Below are 15,368 nucleotides of genomic sequence, written 5' to 3'. Positions count from 1 at the left end.
TGAGATTCAATGAGAGAGGGGGCAGTATGATGTTGGTTGGTAAGTGTGTGTGCACATGTCTGTAAGTGTGCTGATAAAGGCTGCTTGATGCTTCTGCGTCGACTCCATGCATTGACTACTGTGTCCTGTACTGTGTAAGGTACAAGCCGGCATGAACCTTGCGAAATTCTGCGTCTCCTGTGTTTGCATCGCTCACCACCGAAACCGAAGTCAGAATGACAAACTCCATAGACTGCCTTGATAAAATATTAATCTTCCTTGTTTGGCCTTTTCTTGCTTAGATTTAGTTTTGTTTGAAGTTATTGAGAAATAGACAGCACATTCCAATAACCTAGTTATTGTAACCAGAAATTAAGTCTGAGATTATTTGCGAGGTGTCTGCCAGTGAGTTTATGTTAGCGAACTTCCCACATCAGCCCACAAAGTACTGCTTGATGGCAAAGTGCTGATTTCAAAACGTTACTGACAAATAAGACACTTTACAATGTGTCTTAATTTTTATGTCAGTGATCTAGCATGTTGCCACTCTCCACAGTAGGCTGCTTGAAGCAGTTGGCTATCAACACACAGGGCGAGTTGACCAATCCCAGTCCTTGCGGTGTGCGTCACCACAACACGAGGTTACAATTTTTTGGAGGTGCATGTCAGCCGATGATGGAGGGCTTGGAGGGGGTACACAGCAACGCACCGGACTCTGCAGGGCTACGTCATTGATTTGATGCAGAAGCATAAAACAGCCTTAAGTCTGTGTGTGTGTGTGTGTGTGTGTGTGTGTGTGTGTGTGTGTGTGTGTATGTATACAGTACCTTCCTGCACGGTCTTGTCTATGGGCAGCTCGGGCATGTTCTCATCCAGCAGGTCAGCCAGAGTCTGGGTGTTAGCCAGCAGCTTCTGGTAGGAGGTGGCGAACTCCTCATACTGCTTATGGCGATCCTCACTCAACTCCCCCTTAGAGTGCAGGATCCGCCTGTACCGAGAGACGAGGACAACAGTGAGTAAGTGAGCGGCAGAGAAACAGAAAGGATTAAAACAGGTTAAAACAGAGGGTGCAAGGACAAGGTGGAAAAATTATGCAATCAAATGATTTTGAAAGCTTTAGACTTTAGCTTAAGATTTAGCTTAAAAGTGTAGACAGGCATAAAAATAACAGCATAAAAAATGTTCGATATACTTCAAATATGAAAACCAAAACAAAGCCTTATTAACGTATTTTTGGTTAGTTACTGGATCTGGCATTTGTCAATGGAAAGAGATAGTAATAAGAAATTGGACCAATTTGAGGTCCAAAAAATAAGACCAAGTCAAGACCCATAAGAGCCACGTTAGGTCAGCACCACTGCAGTGCCGTTAACAGAACCGGTACCGGGCCCAAACTCACCGGTTCTGCCTCTCGATGTTCTGCAGCTCACGGTGGTCCTTCTTCAGGTGCTTGGTGAGCGAGGTGAAGTACTCGCGCAAGAGGTTCTGGAAGGGCTGCTGCTTCTCCGTGGTGATGATCTCGCTGGGCGGGAACGCCAGGCCAAACTTGTCGGTGGCCGCCTTGACGCGGCGCGGCGCCAGCCCGGCGATGTCGTCGCCGCAGTGCTTGCAGAAGCTGATGACCACGGAGACGTGCGTGTGCGTCTCGCGGTCGGCGCTGGTGATGCCCTTGAGCTGCTCGTAGATGAGCGACAGGCCCTCCTTGTCGGTGAAGAGCGCCACGGCGGTCAGCTCGGCGATGAAGCGCAGGTCGGTGCGCAGCTTGCTGACGTTGGGCGCCTTCTCCTCGCGCCGCGCGTCCAGGTGCTTGCGCCAGGCCTGGAGCAAGAGGGGCGCGAACTCGGCGTAGCGCTGGTGGAAGAGCGAGCAGATGCGAACGGCGCAGCTCACGTCCGACAGCTTGAGCTTGGCCTCCACCAGCGAGCTGACCGCCTCGCCGATGTACTTGCTGAGGTTGAGGCCGGCAAAGTCGTGCGCCAGCGCCTCGCGCTGCTGCTCGGTCAGCGTGCGCAGCTTCTTCACGAACGCCGTGTTCTTCTTCAGGCTGGAGTCCAGGCGGCCGAAGAAGGCCTCCTCGGGCCGGGATTCCGGCGCGGTCTGGTTGCGCGCGCGCAGCTCCTTGCGCGTCTGGTGGCGCTCCCAGGCCTCCTGGTGCAGCTGCTGCGCCTCCTCCGTCTCCCTACAGGGGTCGAAGGAGAGCGGAGAGCAGAGCAGACAGACAGACAGTCAGTCAGGAGGATAAGAAAAATTATATCCAGCAACCATTCACATGGAAATGTTGACCACTATGGGCACTGACAAGCAATGTGTGTGTGTGTGTGTGTGTGTGTGTGTTCAATCAACTTTGAAGAGGGGGAATGATTAACCTGACTCTCGCCAGATGAATTTCGTTCCGCCTAGCTCCACTCATCCATCTGGGAACGATCCATTGGAGTGGTGTTTCAGAAGACTGGGCCTTTTTAAAAAATCCTTGCATATGATTGAATAAGCCACTTGTCCGTCATCTATTGACGTGCTACTTCAACCACTCACATCGAAGCCAACCCGTGACGCTGAGAATAGTCTCACAGTCGCTTCTACGCAACGTCACATCTATGAAACTCCTGCCCTGCGTCCTGATTGGCTCTACCATAAAATCTGGTGCCGAAATCACTCTCAACGGAAGCGATCCCAGATGGATGTGAGTCGAGCTAGGCGGAACGAAATTCATCTGGCAAGAGTCAGGTTAGGGAATGATGCCTTTGAGACAGCAACTTGCAGTAACAGTATGTCCTTGACAAGCTGAAGGCTATGCTTCTTTGCTCACAAACTATGTGAAGTTCTTTACCTTAAATGAATTGTTTGCCCACTCGTTTATTTATTGATCCACACAGGGAAAAAAAAGGTTGATAGTAATTCTCTGCCCATGCTGGGGGAAGGGTGGGGGTGACTTCGGATAAACAAGTAGGAAGGGGGCTGGTAGGCATAGCAATATCAATTGTTGGCATCTATTCCAGACTGGTCGATATTGAACTAGACTACTTGATTAAAATGTGATAACAGGCCTTGTCATAGTGTGGTATAAAGAAAAAATACTCATCAGTAGGGTTAGATCATCAGTTTAGGGTTTTTTTTCTCTCTATTCAACTAACTGAAATAATGAAATGGGGTGAATTCCTTTTCACACACTCATGACTCTAATATTGTTTTGACTGTTAACGGTTTCGATTTCACATCCTCTCTCGATCCTTCAGTTCTCATGCCATTGGCCTAATATGTTTCACTGTTCACACGAGGCTGATAACAACACACACCCCATTTTCACCACATGCACAAACAACTAGTGAATCTTTTGCATTGTAGCCTCATCCACCTCTTCTTAGTATTGGAATTTAACAACTAAAATGTGAACATTTTAAAATGTGTATATCTAGATTAGATTAGATTATATGCAACTTTATCGTCATTGTGCAGAGTACAAGTACCAAGACAACGAAATGCAGTAACCAGAAGAGCAATAAAAGCAGAAAAATGCAATGTGATATACAAAGTATAGGCAGGTGGTGCATAGGACAATAAATATAGTGCAGTGTAGACAGTAGTATACAGTTAGTTGATTTACAGAAGGTGGTTTAGAGTAGTATAAATGACATTTAAATATGTGCAGTGTATTAGCAGTTACCTTAAGAGCAGAATAAATATGGCTATGTAATATGAACAATGTATGAACAACATGTACAGATATGTGCAATGTAGTAGCAGTAACATTATAATAGTAGTAATAATAATGTAGATATATGCAATGTATTAACCTCCATCCTTGTTCCTGTCCCTATCAAGGATGCCAAGTCTAGCCACTGACAGAAAAAAATGGTCAAATTCTCCAGCCACTCAATAGTAGGCTAATTATTTTTGTGTCTGTAATCCATCAGCCACTTTCATATACTACCAGCATTTGTCTGGTGGCTGGTGGGCTGGTGCTGGGCTTAAAGGTACAGAGAATGTTTTCACTTCAGCAAGATCTTAACTAACAGTTGTTCACACACCCTCAAGATCATAGTTCCCAGCTTGTCAAACAGAAAGGTCATTGACGGGTCAAATAAACCGAACACAACTCTGCTTCAGTCCAGATAACTGTGTCCTTCAATTAAGTGTAACACTCTCTTAAATCTGTTTACTGTGCATATTGCATCTAGCCTGGCCATGCCCACCTAGATCTTCTCTCAGGGAGATACTAGTCTGGAACACCATAATTTACTATCGTTTCAATCGGTCAGCAGATTACCTGCACAATCAGCGACGAGAGGGGATGACGCTATAGTTTCTAAATCGAAAGTGGTTGTGGTAAACGGTAGTAGCAATGTCTGCAAACATCAAAAATTGCAGTTGAAAAAACGTGTATGTTTATTTACAGCAAAGGTAGGCCCACATACACCGTTTTCTGACCTCCAATGCTGTTTATTGTCAGTTTGTAAAGTTTAGGCGAAGTAGGAAGTAACGTTAGGAATCCTTGATCAATGTTATTGGTTAGAGCCCTATCTATAAAGATCAGGGGCCGTATTCACAAAGCCTTTTATCTTACCACTAGGAGTACTCCTAAATCGCACTAAAAGATTTTAGCTAGGAGTTTTCTCTTAAAAGTTATTCACAAAGCCTTTCAGACCTACTCTTAGTAAGGAAAAATGACAACTCCTAAACTAAGAGTGAGTCTTCGTTGCTATGGATGACGTCATTACTCATGCACAAGCTTGACTGATGTGGCCACCTTGATTGGCTGATGATTGTAACGCGGGAATGATTCCAAACACCTCCCTTACGATGATGAGTGACAGGTGACAGGTCTGAGAATGCGTGCACAAGTAGTGCGAAGGACTGAAGATGATGAATAACTGAATAAAAAGGCCTAGCCTAATTGAGTAAGGCAAAACAAATAGCCTAGTAGCCTAATGAAACATATGGATTGATATATGAGTATCTTTGCAACATTATTAAATTAATCTGTCACCATATGCCTATGCCTACGTTTGCAAAGAGGAGAACATTTTAATTTGATTCACAATGAGACCATACATTTACATGTTGACAAAGAGTAGTTTTGGTTGTTGGGGGTGTTATTGCATCCCTACAATGCAAAATTGTTCCCTCGCGATTGGAAGCTCCTGTAGCCTCATACTGTAGGATTTCAAAACATTGCGACGCAAAATGCCACTAATAGGTCTTAGTGAGTTAGGAGTCCTCTCGACTTCTTTTAAGCTGTCCCAGACTTAGGTGCTACTCTTAGGTCTAAAATGCTTCGTGAATTACTTTTAGTGAAAAAATTAGTAGTCCTAAAGTTAGCAGTGACACGCCCATTATTTTTAGGAGTTGCTCCTAAATTCACCAGTTAGGAGCTACTTTTAGCCTTAAAATTCTTTGTGAATACGGCCCCAGAGCCCTATCTATAAAGCTCTGGAGTGGACCAATGATTTGAAAGATAACGCTCTGTCTACGTCCGTCACATGCTTGGAAAGGATTCCCAATCGTGAGTGTCCAGACTCTATTCAATAAGTGAATGAGTTTGGTTTTAAACAGGCTACACTGCATCCTGGCCAAATAATAATAAAAAAAATCTCTTTGATGAGGCGAATCATGTGCAGTGCAATCAAAACAACCCAGAATAACGAACAAAATCCTAAGACAAGGTGTCTCAATACCTCTCAAGTGAACGTGTGCACTGAGAGTTTTACACCTCTGCCTTCTGAAATGTACCTTCCATTACAGTGCAATGATAAAACCTTTGCCTGCCTACATCAGGTATTCAACTGAACAAGATCAGGAACAATGACTGCAGTCAGTGGTCCCAACAGAGCATCAGAATATGTACATGGCGTTTGACATTTAATACATTCAAGAATGTGATGGGTTGTATGAGTGTTTGCAAATATTGCACTTTGACAAGTGTGTGGGGCATTAAGCAAGACAGAGTTTTAGTGAAAGTTTGTCACTTACTTGAGTAGAGCTGCCTCTTCCTCTCGCTGTCTCTTGGCTTCCTCCTCCTGCTTCCTCTTCTCCTCTTCCTCCTGCTGCCTTTTCTCCTCTTCCTCCTTTTTCTTTTGTTCCTCTTCAGCTTTCAGCTTCTCCTCCTCTTTCTTCTTGCGCTCCTTTTCTTCCTTCTTTCTCTTCTCATCCTCAATCCTTCTCCTTTTCTCCTCTGCTGCTTTGCCTCCATCCTTCTTTCCTGCTTTGGGCTCATCTTTCGCCTTTTCCCGGGAGGAAGTGGGACGTCGGTCACCCTCTCTCTCTTTTTCTTTCTCCTTGTTACTGCTCCCCGGCTCCTTGTCTTCCATGTTTACGGACTTCTTACGTTCAGCAGGCATTCTGGAAATGTGTTAGCAGTCAGTAAGTTAATGGTACTGGGCTTTACCTCAGGTTCGTTAGTTAACGTCACTTCAAACGTAATATTTAGTAGGCCTAATCTGCTGAATGATCACTAGATGCTAGCCTTCCTTTCTAGCTAGTTTTTAAAAATGTCAAAATCTTACCGTTGCAAATAACGTTATATTTATGTCTCAAAACAATATCTGAGACAACCTCAGGCGGTTCTTGATAGCCATTCAAATTATAATTAGTCATGCCCGTGTGATAACATCTTTGATAACATCTTACGTTTGCCTAAAACGACAAGAGTCGTTATCAGCCATCAAACTCACAGCTGTCAGCTGAAATACGAAGTCTTGTCGTTATGACTGCTGACTCGCGAGACATTCTAGTCAGAAAGTTGGATGTTCAACATTCCAGCTAAGGCAACCTTAGCTAACGATATAAGTTAACACGTACGTATGTGAGCGCGTCGCATACAGTCTGTTTATTTGTCTACTTTAAACGCCGTAGGGTAAATAATGCTGTTGCATTTAGTTTAACTTTTCCAACGACTAAACCCATCTTGTCAACACAAGTTAGCTAATAACCACATGATTATCGTTAGCCTCACTGACATGCTAACGAACACTGACTTGCTAGCTAGCTAGCTAACGTTAAGTTAGCTCAGTGAGTTAGCTCTACCTTGCCAGTAAGGGGATAACTTTATGTTTGCACGAGAAACATTATGATTCTTAGTTGAACCAAAAATACATAAACGGTGAAATATTACAATATATTCCGTAAAATTAGTTAAGGTAGGAAATGCATACGATGAAAATAACGAGTCGACATAGGCCGCCTTGAACTGAGGAGATGCAATAAACAAACAGAAGAATACCTAAAAACTCTGTTGTTCTCATGCTTCTGGGTTCTCTAGAACATCAATATTGTAGACTATTACTAGCATTTTAGTCTAAAGTGCGCTGTACTGCAAATAATTCGCAAATATGACAAGATTACCTTGGTTTTATCTGCTTCTACATGGAGTTTATTTGGTAGGCAAAATGTTCTTCCCTTCCGCGCATCGCGCAGTAGCAGGACCCTGAATTTTGAGGACTAGTTTAACGCCTGAATGAAATCTCATTGTTATTCTGTATGATACAAATGTTAAGGGTTATTGGGATTAAGGGATGTTGTCCTCGCGTTGTCATCATACACTTGGTACAAAATTGTGTAAACATTATTATTGCACTGTTAGTTGAGAAGGCGATAAAGAGAATCCACATGTGGGCGTGTTTCTTTCAACCAGTCTGACCAAAGATCCTTGATTACTAGCTCCGCTTTAACCCTCTCTGGTCTGACTACTGTACATAGAACCGATAGAACCTGCAACTTCCATTAGTTGATATATCTGGTTGATATGCTCAGTTTTCACGTTTTCCAATGAGTTATGTTGGGCGAGTGGAAAACTGGAATACTAACATAAAACATATCCTGCTATTTACCAAAACGGCATGAGTGGTATTTGTTTGAATAAACAAAAGGCACACAGGTTTGTAAAACATCAACTTTTTGTAAATATATCCGTTGTGTCACATGTCATGTCATGTCACACTTGTCACTCTTAAAACCATCGGCTCTTAACTTTTATTTTTGCTTTTAACGTTATGTTTTTTCAGCAGCGCATGCTTGCGCATAGATGCACGCTAATCAGGGTTGAAATATGCAAATAATGGAAATTTCCCTCACGGGATCAAAAAATTCAGCTCTCAAGCTTTAATCCGCATATATATAAATGCAATATGATTGTTATGATGGTTTCTTAGCTCTGTTCCTCTGCAAGGAATAGGTTAATACAGAATTGCTATAGAATAAATAAATAAATAGACTAGCCTACATTATTTAGAAAATGTGCAATGCAGTAGGCCAGTATAATGTCAAGTGTCCATATGTTTTGTTAAAGTGACTTGAACATATTAGCTTTGTTGTATGTTGAGATTGAGAATATATTATCCTCAACTGGCGTGACTGTTATTAGACATTTATTTGTTGGTTGGTTTGTTTGTATTTCAGACTTTAAGTAAGTTTAATACGACATTTCTCAAGGACAAGCCAAGAGAAAAATGTCCCCCACCACGCGTTCTCATGGCAACAGTCGTAGCCTACCTACAGTAGTAGTGAAAAATGATCTTGTCTGCCAATGTTAACTATAGAGCCGTGTGAGTCAGCGTAACGTTGTTTTTGAGATAAAAACAATTTCTCTTTCGCTATTGTCCCATTATGTGTCAGTCTGACAGTCCACAACAATGTTTATTATGATTCTCCATCTCCAACAGCCAGCGCATGCAGGAAGTGACGAAAACAGCACGGTTGTACATGGAATGAGGGACTTGCGAGCTAGCCGTCAAGCTAATTATCTGATCAACTAATTCTGGATAAATGTAAAATTTAGTGTCTATATTTAGTCTCAAAGCTCGTTTCCTTCTTATATACCGCTAAGAATATCTACATGGAAGTCGGAAAGATCATATCCATCTGGGGATCTATGGGCTGAGCATTACCATATATAGCATTCTAGGCCTTGTGGGAAAAGGCATTTGAAGTTGCAGATCCAAAATGTAAACAAGAGATTCTTAACAGCCAGAAGAACAGTGGAGGAGGAAGCAGGGCAACTGTCACCATGTCGTCCCCAGAGCAAATCATCGCCATTATTATGGACGACAAGACGTATAACGTCAGTAAAACTAAGCTTATTGAAAAAAGTGATTACTTTCGTGCACTGTACAGTTCGGGGATGCGCGAGTCAGGTGAGGATTCCGTTGAGCTACAGGGACTGAGTGTCCCAGGTCTGGAACTGGTCCTGGAATTTATCAACACTTCCAAAGTCAAAGTGGTTAACGAGACACTCGAAGACTTAATTGAAACAGCTTCTTTTTTGCAAGTGAGCTCAATCTTGAAACTGCTGCTGTCGGAAATCCGGCAGGATAACTGCGTGGAGTTGTACAATCTCTCCGAAGTTTACGGGACATATGATTTGCGAAATGCATGCCTTAAATATATGAGTTGGTACTACCATCCGATGCTCCGGCGACCCGAGTTTAAAGATTTGCCAACTCCACTGCGAGACCAAGTCAAGGAAATGCGCATGAAGGGTACGGCTACTCTGGTCGCCATCGGAGATTTTATTGGTACTTGTATGGCTATGACAGACCAGGACGAGCCGTGGTCCATGTTACGTTATGGAGAGGTAGAACAGCGCTGGAAGCCGCTCTCCAACAACTTGCCACATGATATGGTAAACGTCAGAGGATACGGCTCTGCTGTTTTGGACAACTATTTATTCATCGTCGGTGGATACAGGGTGACAAGTCAGGAGATCTCCGCAGCGCACTGCTACAACCCCTGCAGGAACGAGTGGACTCACGTGACACCCCTGAACCAGAAAAGGTTTGCTTGACACATCCAAGTGTCCCTTAAAACCAACACTTGGTTTTGCCTGCCTAAGTAGTGCTTGACATCTTTCTGTATTTATGTACTTTGTCAGATCAAACTTCAAGCTCCTATCCGTCAGAGGCAAACTGTATGCAGTTGGGGGCCAGTGTTTGGGCACTGTGGAGTGTTACAGCCCAGACCAGGATTGGTGGACGTGTGTGTCCTCGCTGCCCGAGCCCTTGGCCGAGTTCTCAGCCTGTGAATGCCAGGGAATGATCTATGTCATGGGCGGCTACACTGCCAGAGGTCTGCATCCTTACACTACACTCTGTGCCACTGAAATAACTCACAAATGGGCTTTAGGCTAAACTGTCAGTCAAAAGATAGGCAACATCATACGTTTTCATCAAAAGATAGACATCATATGTTTTCATCAAAAGATAGGCACCCTCATATGTTTCCATGAAAGGAGTGAAGAGAGTGTGGAGGTCCTGTTTTCAAAAGAGAATAGTCCACACTCGTTCCTGTTAGTTAGAATAGTAGGTAATTCAAAAGGGTGCTCAATCAATTACAGAGCCACAAGGAAAGGACTCTTGTTTTTCTGATCTTTGCACTAGAACCTATCTTGATCATATAATCAGTTGTCTCTCTAAGAAGTCTGTCATATCCTTCAGCCATTTCCTATTATTACAACTGATTCTGATAAGTGGGCTACCACAGGTTGAGCACTGTGTATTGGGCTTCTCTTTGAGTATGCAATATTAGAACCTTCTTCAGTCAGTCAGTCAGTGCGTCTCCACAGTTCTCTCACAGTAAGCGTCTGTCTGTCTCTTGTTTTGCCGACAGACCGGAACACAAGCGTGCTGCGCTACTGTCCGACCTCTGACACCTGGAGTGTGATGGACACCTGTTCGGTGCACGTGCGTAAGCAGCAGATGCTGTCGGTGGAGGACACCATCTACCTGGTGGGGGGCTACACCCACGAGCTGGAGACCTGGCGGAGGAGGCCCAACCAGACAGAGGACGTGCTCACGGTGAGGGACGTGTGTGTGTGTGTGTGTGTGTGTCTGTGCTGACAGTGAGGGCCAGTGCAGCGGAGCACATGGTGGCCATGTTATTTTGATCTGTTTTACAGATCTATGTTGATTTAAAGAAAAGTAGATAGATAGATAGATAGGTAGATAGATAGATAGATAGATAGATAGATAAATAGATAAATAGATAAATAGATAGATAGATACTATATAGTGATGTATAAAGCATGCTCTCTTTCCCTGTACTATGCACCTAACTATACAGGGAAGTCACTTCAAGTGACAACCTTAAGAGGAGTGCTGTTTTGTACTTTTTGATATCAATAATGTAAACAATGAGATGACAGTATTAGCAGTAGTAGGAGTACTCCTACTGCTATTAATAGTAGGTTTACTAAGTCATTGCTTTGACTGTTTTTTATCTATCAGTCTCATCTGTAAGGCCACTTTTTGAACAGTGTTCCTGTGCTGGACTGTGTTCTTGATTACTGTTCCCATTCCCATTGATATTGGCCACCAAAAAAACACAACCTCTTCCTTCAAGTCCATTGTGGAGAACTAACATATTGGTACAACATTAAAATATTGTATGTAAAGAAAAAAAAATAATGATTGATACCAAATGCATACAAAATCAAGTTTATACTACCCTTAATGTCACTCTTTTTGCGTTTTTTTCCAAATCTAGGGCCTCCCTGTAGGGCCAAATCAATGAGAATGCCATACAAACTTTTAATGGTTCAGTGCTTCAGTCATACTGAAAAGATAATGTGATAATGCTTCCCAGATAATGTGATTTTCAGTCTGTAAAACGGAAGTGATTTCAAGGGCTGAAAATAATATGAAGACATAGGATTTGAACAGAAATGGTTTACAGGCCTTGGTTTTGGGACCTGTTCTTGATATAGACAAGGTTGGAACAATATCTGAGACGGTGCCACAACAACCTTATTTGGTTTGACACGGAATGACCCACATGCCCTTCTCCTCTCTGTGCAATAACCCAGTCTGACACTGCTAGCCTAGCTTAGCATAATTCACTGGACCAGTTATTCAATAACCCAGTCTGACACTGCTAGCCTAGCTTAGCATAATTCACTGGACCAGTTATCTAATAACCCAGTCTGACACTGCTAGCCTAGCTTATCATAATTCACTGGACCAGTTATCCAATAACTAGCCTATAGCTAAAAGGGACTAACCTGACTCTCGCCAGATGAATTTCGTTCCGCCTAGCTCCACTCATCCATCTGGGATCGATCCATTGGAGTGGTGCTTCAGAAGGCTGGGCCTTATTAAAAAATCCTTGCATAAGATTGGATAAGCCACTTGTCCGTCATCTATTGACGTGCTACTTCAACCACTCACATCGAAGCCAACCCGTGACGCTGAGAACAGTCTCACAGTCGCTTCTACGCCAAGTCACATCTATGAAACTCCCGCCCTGCATCCTGATTGGCTCTACCATACAATCTCGTGCCGAAATCACTCTCAACGAAACCGATCCCAGATGGATGTGAGTGGAGCTAGGCAGAACGAAATTCATCTGGCAAGTCAGGTTAAAAAGGGACAGCAGATACGCAAAAAGTTGGTGTGTTCCTTTAGAAAGAATCCAGCTGCCTGTCATTAGCACCAGAGTAATAGACAGTGACCGAAACACTAAAAATGTTTTGCCTTGAATCCTTTCCATTTTATGTTTGGAGGGTATTTACTACAAAAGAGGAGAGAACTTCCTTGTTTGTTGTTTACTCATATTTAAAGTGGGAACAGACTTGTTTTTTTTTAAATATTATTAATGTTGTGTAATTAGGTGCTACTGTGGTGCAACACTAAGCCAGCTTCAGGACAAAGTCGATAGAACGACTGAGTGACAGAACCAATGTAACTAGATGTACTGTAGCAGGCACAGCACTGAATGCTCTCCCTCCCAGCTGCAGCTTGCCAAGGACTCCTCCATCAGCCGGTAGCACCTTATGGCCACCTTACACCAAACAACTTTGACAAGATTTGGGAAAGATTCTTGAAAGATTGTAGTCTTTTAACTAATGCCCCCCATTCAAGCTTTACTCAAAAGACTCCAATCTTTCAAGAATCTTTCCCAAATCTTGTCAAAGTTGTTTGGTGTAAGGAAGCCATTATTCTCCAACTCAGCTTCAATACAAGGGAAGCGTTGTAATGTGAAGCCAGGCTGAATATTCTCAGGCACCGTGCCTGAATTGACATGTGGGCTAGGTCACTAACTAATTATATATAATGGATGATAACTTCACATAATCTTTCATTTTCACATAAAAGTCACATAATCTTTCTTTTGCGTTAAGCCTTGGTAAAGTAACACGTGCAGGGCATAATGCTGGTGTGACAGATATTATTTGTCCATCGCCACTATGGGCCTTGAACCCACAGTGATCAGTTTTAGACTGCGGCACTAAATATCCTGCGGTCAGTGTATTTCACACTGGCCCTGGCCCTTCACTTCTTAAGCCTCACTGCCTACAGAGATTTATGGGGCCGGAGTTAAAGGCCCTCCGCAGCAGGTGCTGGAGCTAGCCACCTAAAGTGCCTCAGAGTTCTCCCTGTGTCACTAGTGTACTTTGTTCCCACGCCTCCATGTCTGACTCGCTGACTAGCTGTCTATCTGTCTGTCCGTCTGACGTGTGTGTGTTTGTATACTGTGTGTGTGTGTGTGTCTGTGTGCGTGCATGTTTGTCCATCCCCCAGGTGCAGTCGTACAACGTGACCACGGGCGAGTGGCTGCAGCTGAAGGAGAACACGTCCAAGTCGGGCCTGAACCTGACGTGCACGCTGCACAACGACGGCATCTACATCATGAGCCGCGACGTGAGCCTGCCTACCAGCCTGGAGCACCGTGTTTTCCTCAAGTACAACGTCTTCTCCGACGCCTGGGAGGCCTTCCGGCGCTTTCCGGCCCTCGGCCAGAACATGCTGATCTGCTCCCTCTACCTACCCAGCGTGCTGTGAAACTCAGCACCTTCTTCAACCCGGGAGACAGGTTTTGCACAGACCCTAGGGGGTCGAGAGGTCAAGAGGTCAGGGGTCAGAGGTCAGGGTGTTGCGGCTTGTTGTGGGGGTTCGTGCGGCCCAGTTTGCTCATGCAGGGACCAGATGGCGTGTCCACATTTGGAATGGCCTATAGGCGCTGTGTCAGGAAGCAGCTTGTAGTCATGACTGACCAACAACACACACATGCACGCACACACATGCACGCACACACGAACATACGCACACACACACACACACACACACACACACACACAGCACAGCACAGGACAGGGCCTCTGTCCAGTTAAATGTAACAGCTATGTGCTGTGTGCATTATATATTACAAAGCTCAACAGTCAGCACAGCAGTGGAGCTGCCATGTCTAAAAGTAACAGCTTTTGAGTATGAAACACAAATGTGTGCATTGCAACACTCCTAACAGCACTCTGCAGTGGAGCGGCCATGTTTAAAAGTAACAGCTTTTGAGTATGAAACACAAATGTGTGAATTGCAACACTCCTAACAACACTCTGCAGTGGAGCGGCCATGTTTAAACAGCTTGAGTATGAAACACAAATGTTGTGTGCATAACTACACTCCTGAGCAACAGCACACATCACAGAGAGCCATCCTGTTTAAAAGTAACAGCTTTTTGAGTATGAAACATTCATGTAGTTGTGTGCAGTGCTATAATCCTGAACAGCATACACAACAGCAGCGCTGTCATGTTGAAAAAGAACAGCTCTGAGTATGAAACTCTGCTCTCAATATGTGTGTGTGAGTATAATCCTGAAGTGAATGAAAACAACTGCATTAAAAACCAGTAATGGCACAAGTGACCACAAGGGGGCAGGATGTGACGTACACACAGATGCTGCAGAGAGAGGCGATAGGGGGCATTTGTTTATGACATGACTTGACCTGCATTCAATCAAAAAATAAAATAAATCACATCACAGCATGTATTTATATACTTACATACAGTGCCTGTGATTGTGTATTGTGTTATATAAAAAAGAGAAGAAGAAATATTGTGGGGAAAGTGTCTTGGTGATGGCCGCTGCTAGTTCAGTGGTATGGATTGAAATGAAAATATGGATAGAAACGAGTCTTACAGCACTAACTCAATGCTTGAATACGCGTCAGCGACCGAAACACTAAAAATGTTTTGCCTTGAATACGTGGCGGCGACCGAAACACTAAACATGTTTTGCCTTGAATCCTTTCCGTTTTACGTTTGGAGGGTATTTACTACAAAAGAGGAGAGAACTTCCTTGTTTGTTGTTTACTCATATTTGAAGTGGGAACAGACCTCTATATATTGTTTTAAAATATTATTATTATTGTTGTTGTTGTTGTTGTTGTTGTTGTTGTTGTTGTTTTTGTGAATATAGCAAAAGAAACAGCATGTTGTTCCGTCCTTTTGTAACCTCAGATGTATAGTGCCTGAATGCTGGTCGGGAAGATTTGCACAAATGAACTACATAAACAAAAGCACCTGACCAAAATTGTTTTTCCATTTTTTTTATTATTATTATTATTATTATTATTATTGTTGTTGTTGTTGTTGTTGTTGTTATCCCATATACCATAGCAGGACCA

General features: G+C 43.4%; 2 protein-coding genes across 14 annotated transcripts in view; one reads left to right on the top strand and one right to left on the bottom strand.

The window, feature by feature from the left end:
- Positions 1–7,509, bottom strand: part of upf2 (UPF2 regulator of nonsense mediated mRNA decay) — a 32,824-nt gene extending 25,315 nt beyond the window's left edge. For 6 of the 11 annotated variants that reach the window (XM_042078503.1, XM_042078500.1, XM_042078499.1 and 3 more), the window contains exons 1-4: positions 7,318–7,509; positions 5,947–6,315; positions 1,379–2,158; positions 807–967 (exon numbers count right to left, since the gene is read on the bottom strand). In XM_042078503.1, the coding sequence (XP_041934437.1) occupies positions 807–967; positions 1,379–2,158; positions 5,947–6,314 (1,309 nt within the window). In that variant the 5' untranslated portion in view covers position 6,315; positions 7,318–7,509. The other 5 variants (XM_042078508.1, XM_042078510.1, XM_042078511.1 and 2 more) reach the window with 4 other exon arrangements.
- A 184-nt stretch (positions 7,510–7,693) lies between these two features.
- Positions 7,694–14,036, top strand: klhl42 (kelch-like family, member 42). 3 transcript variants are annotated; one of them, XM_042078519.1, is made up of 5 exons: positions 7,694–7,849; positions 8,634–9,744; positions 9,842–10,035; positions 10,576–10,763; positions 13,485–14,036. In XM_042078519.1, exons 2-5 carry the CDS (start codon positions 8,978–8,980, stop codon positions 13,743–13,745), a joined length of 1,410 nt encoding a protein of 469 aa, XP_041934453.1. In that variant the 5' UTR covers positions 7,694–7,849; positions 8,634–8,977; the 3' UTR covers positions 13,746–14,036. The 3 variants fall into 3 exon arrangements, with proteins under 3 accessions (XP_041934453.1, XP_041934452.1, XP_041934451.1); XM_042078518.1 differs by having other exon boundaries at positions 8,371–9,744; XM_042078517.1 differs by having other exon boundaries at positions 7,694–9,744.
- Positions 14,037–15,368: the final 1,332 nt, after the last annotated feature.

The sequence above is a fragment of the Alosa sapidissima genome, chromosome 22 (assembly GCF_018492685.1).
Source record: "Alosa sapidissima isolate fAloSap1 chromosome 22, fAloSap1.pri, whole genome shotgun sequence".
Classification (NCBI taxonomy): Eukaryota; Metazoa; Chordata; class Actinopteri; order Clupeiformes; family Clupeidae; genus Alosa; species Alosa sapidissima.
Note: the sequence above shows the minus strand (reverse complement) of the source record. Positions and strands in the feature narration are given on the sequence as shown.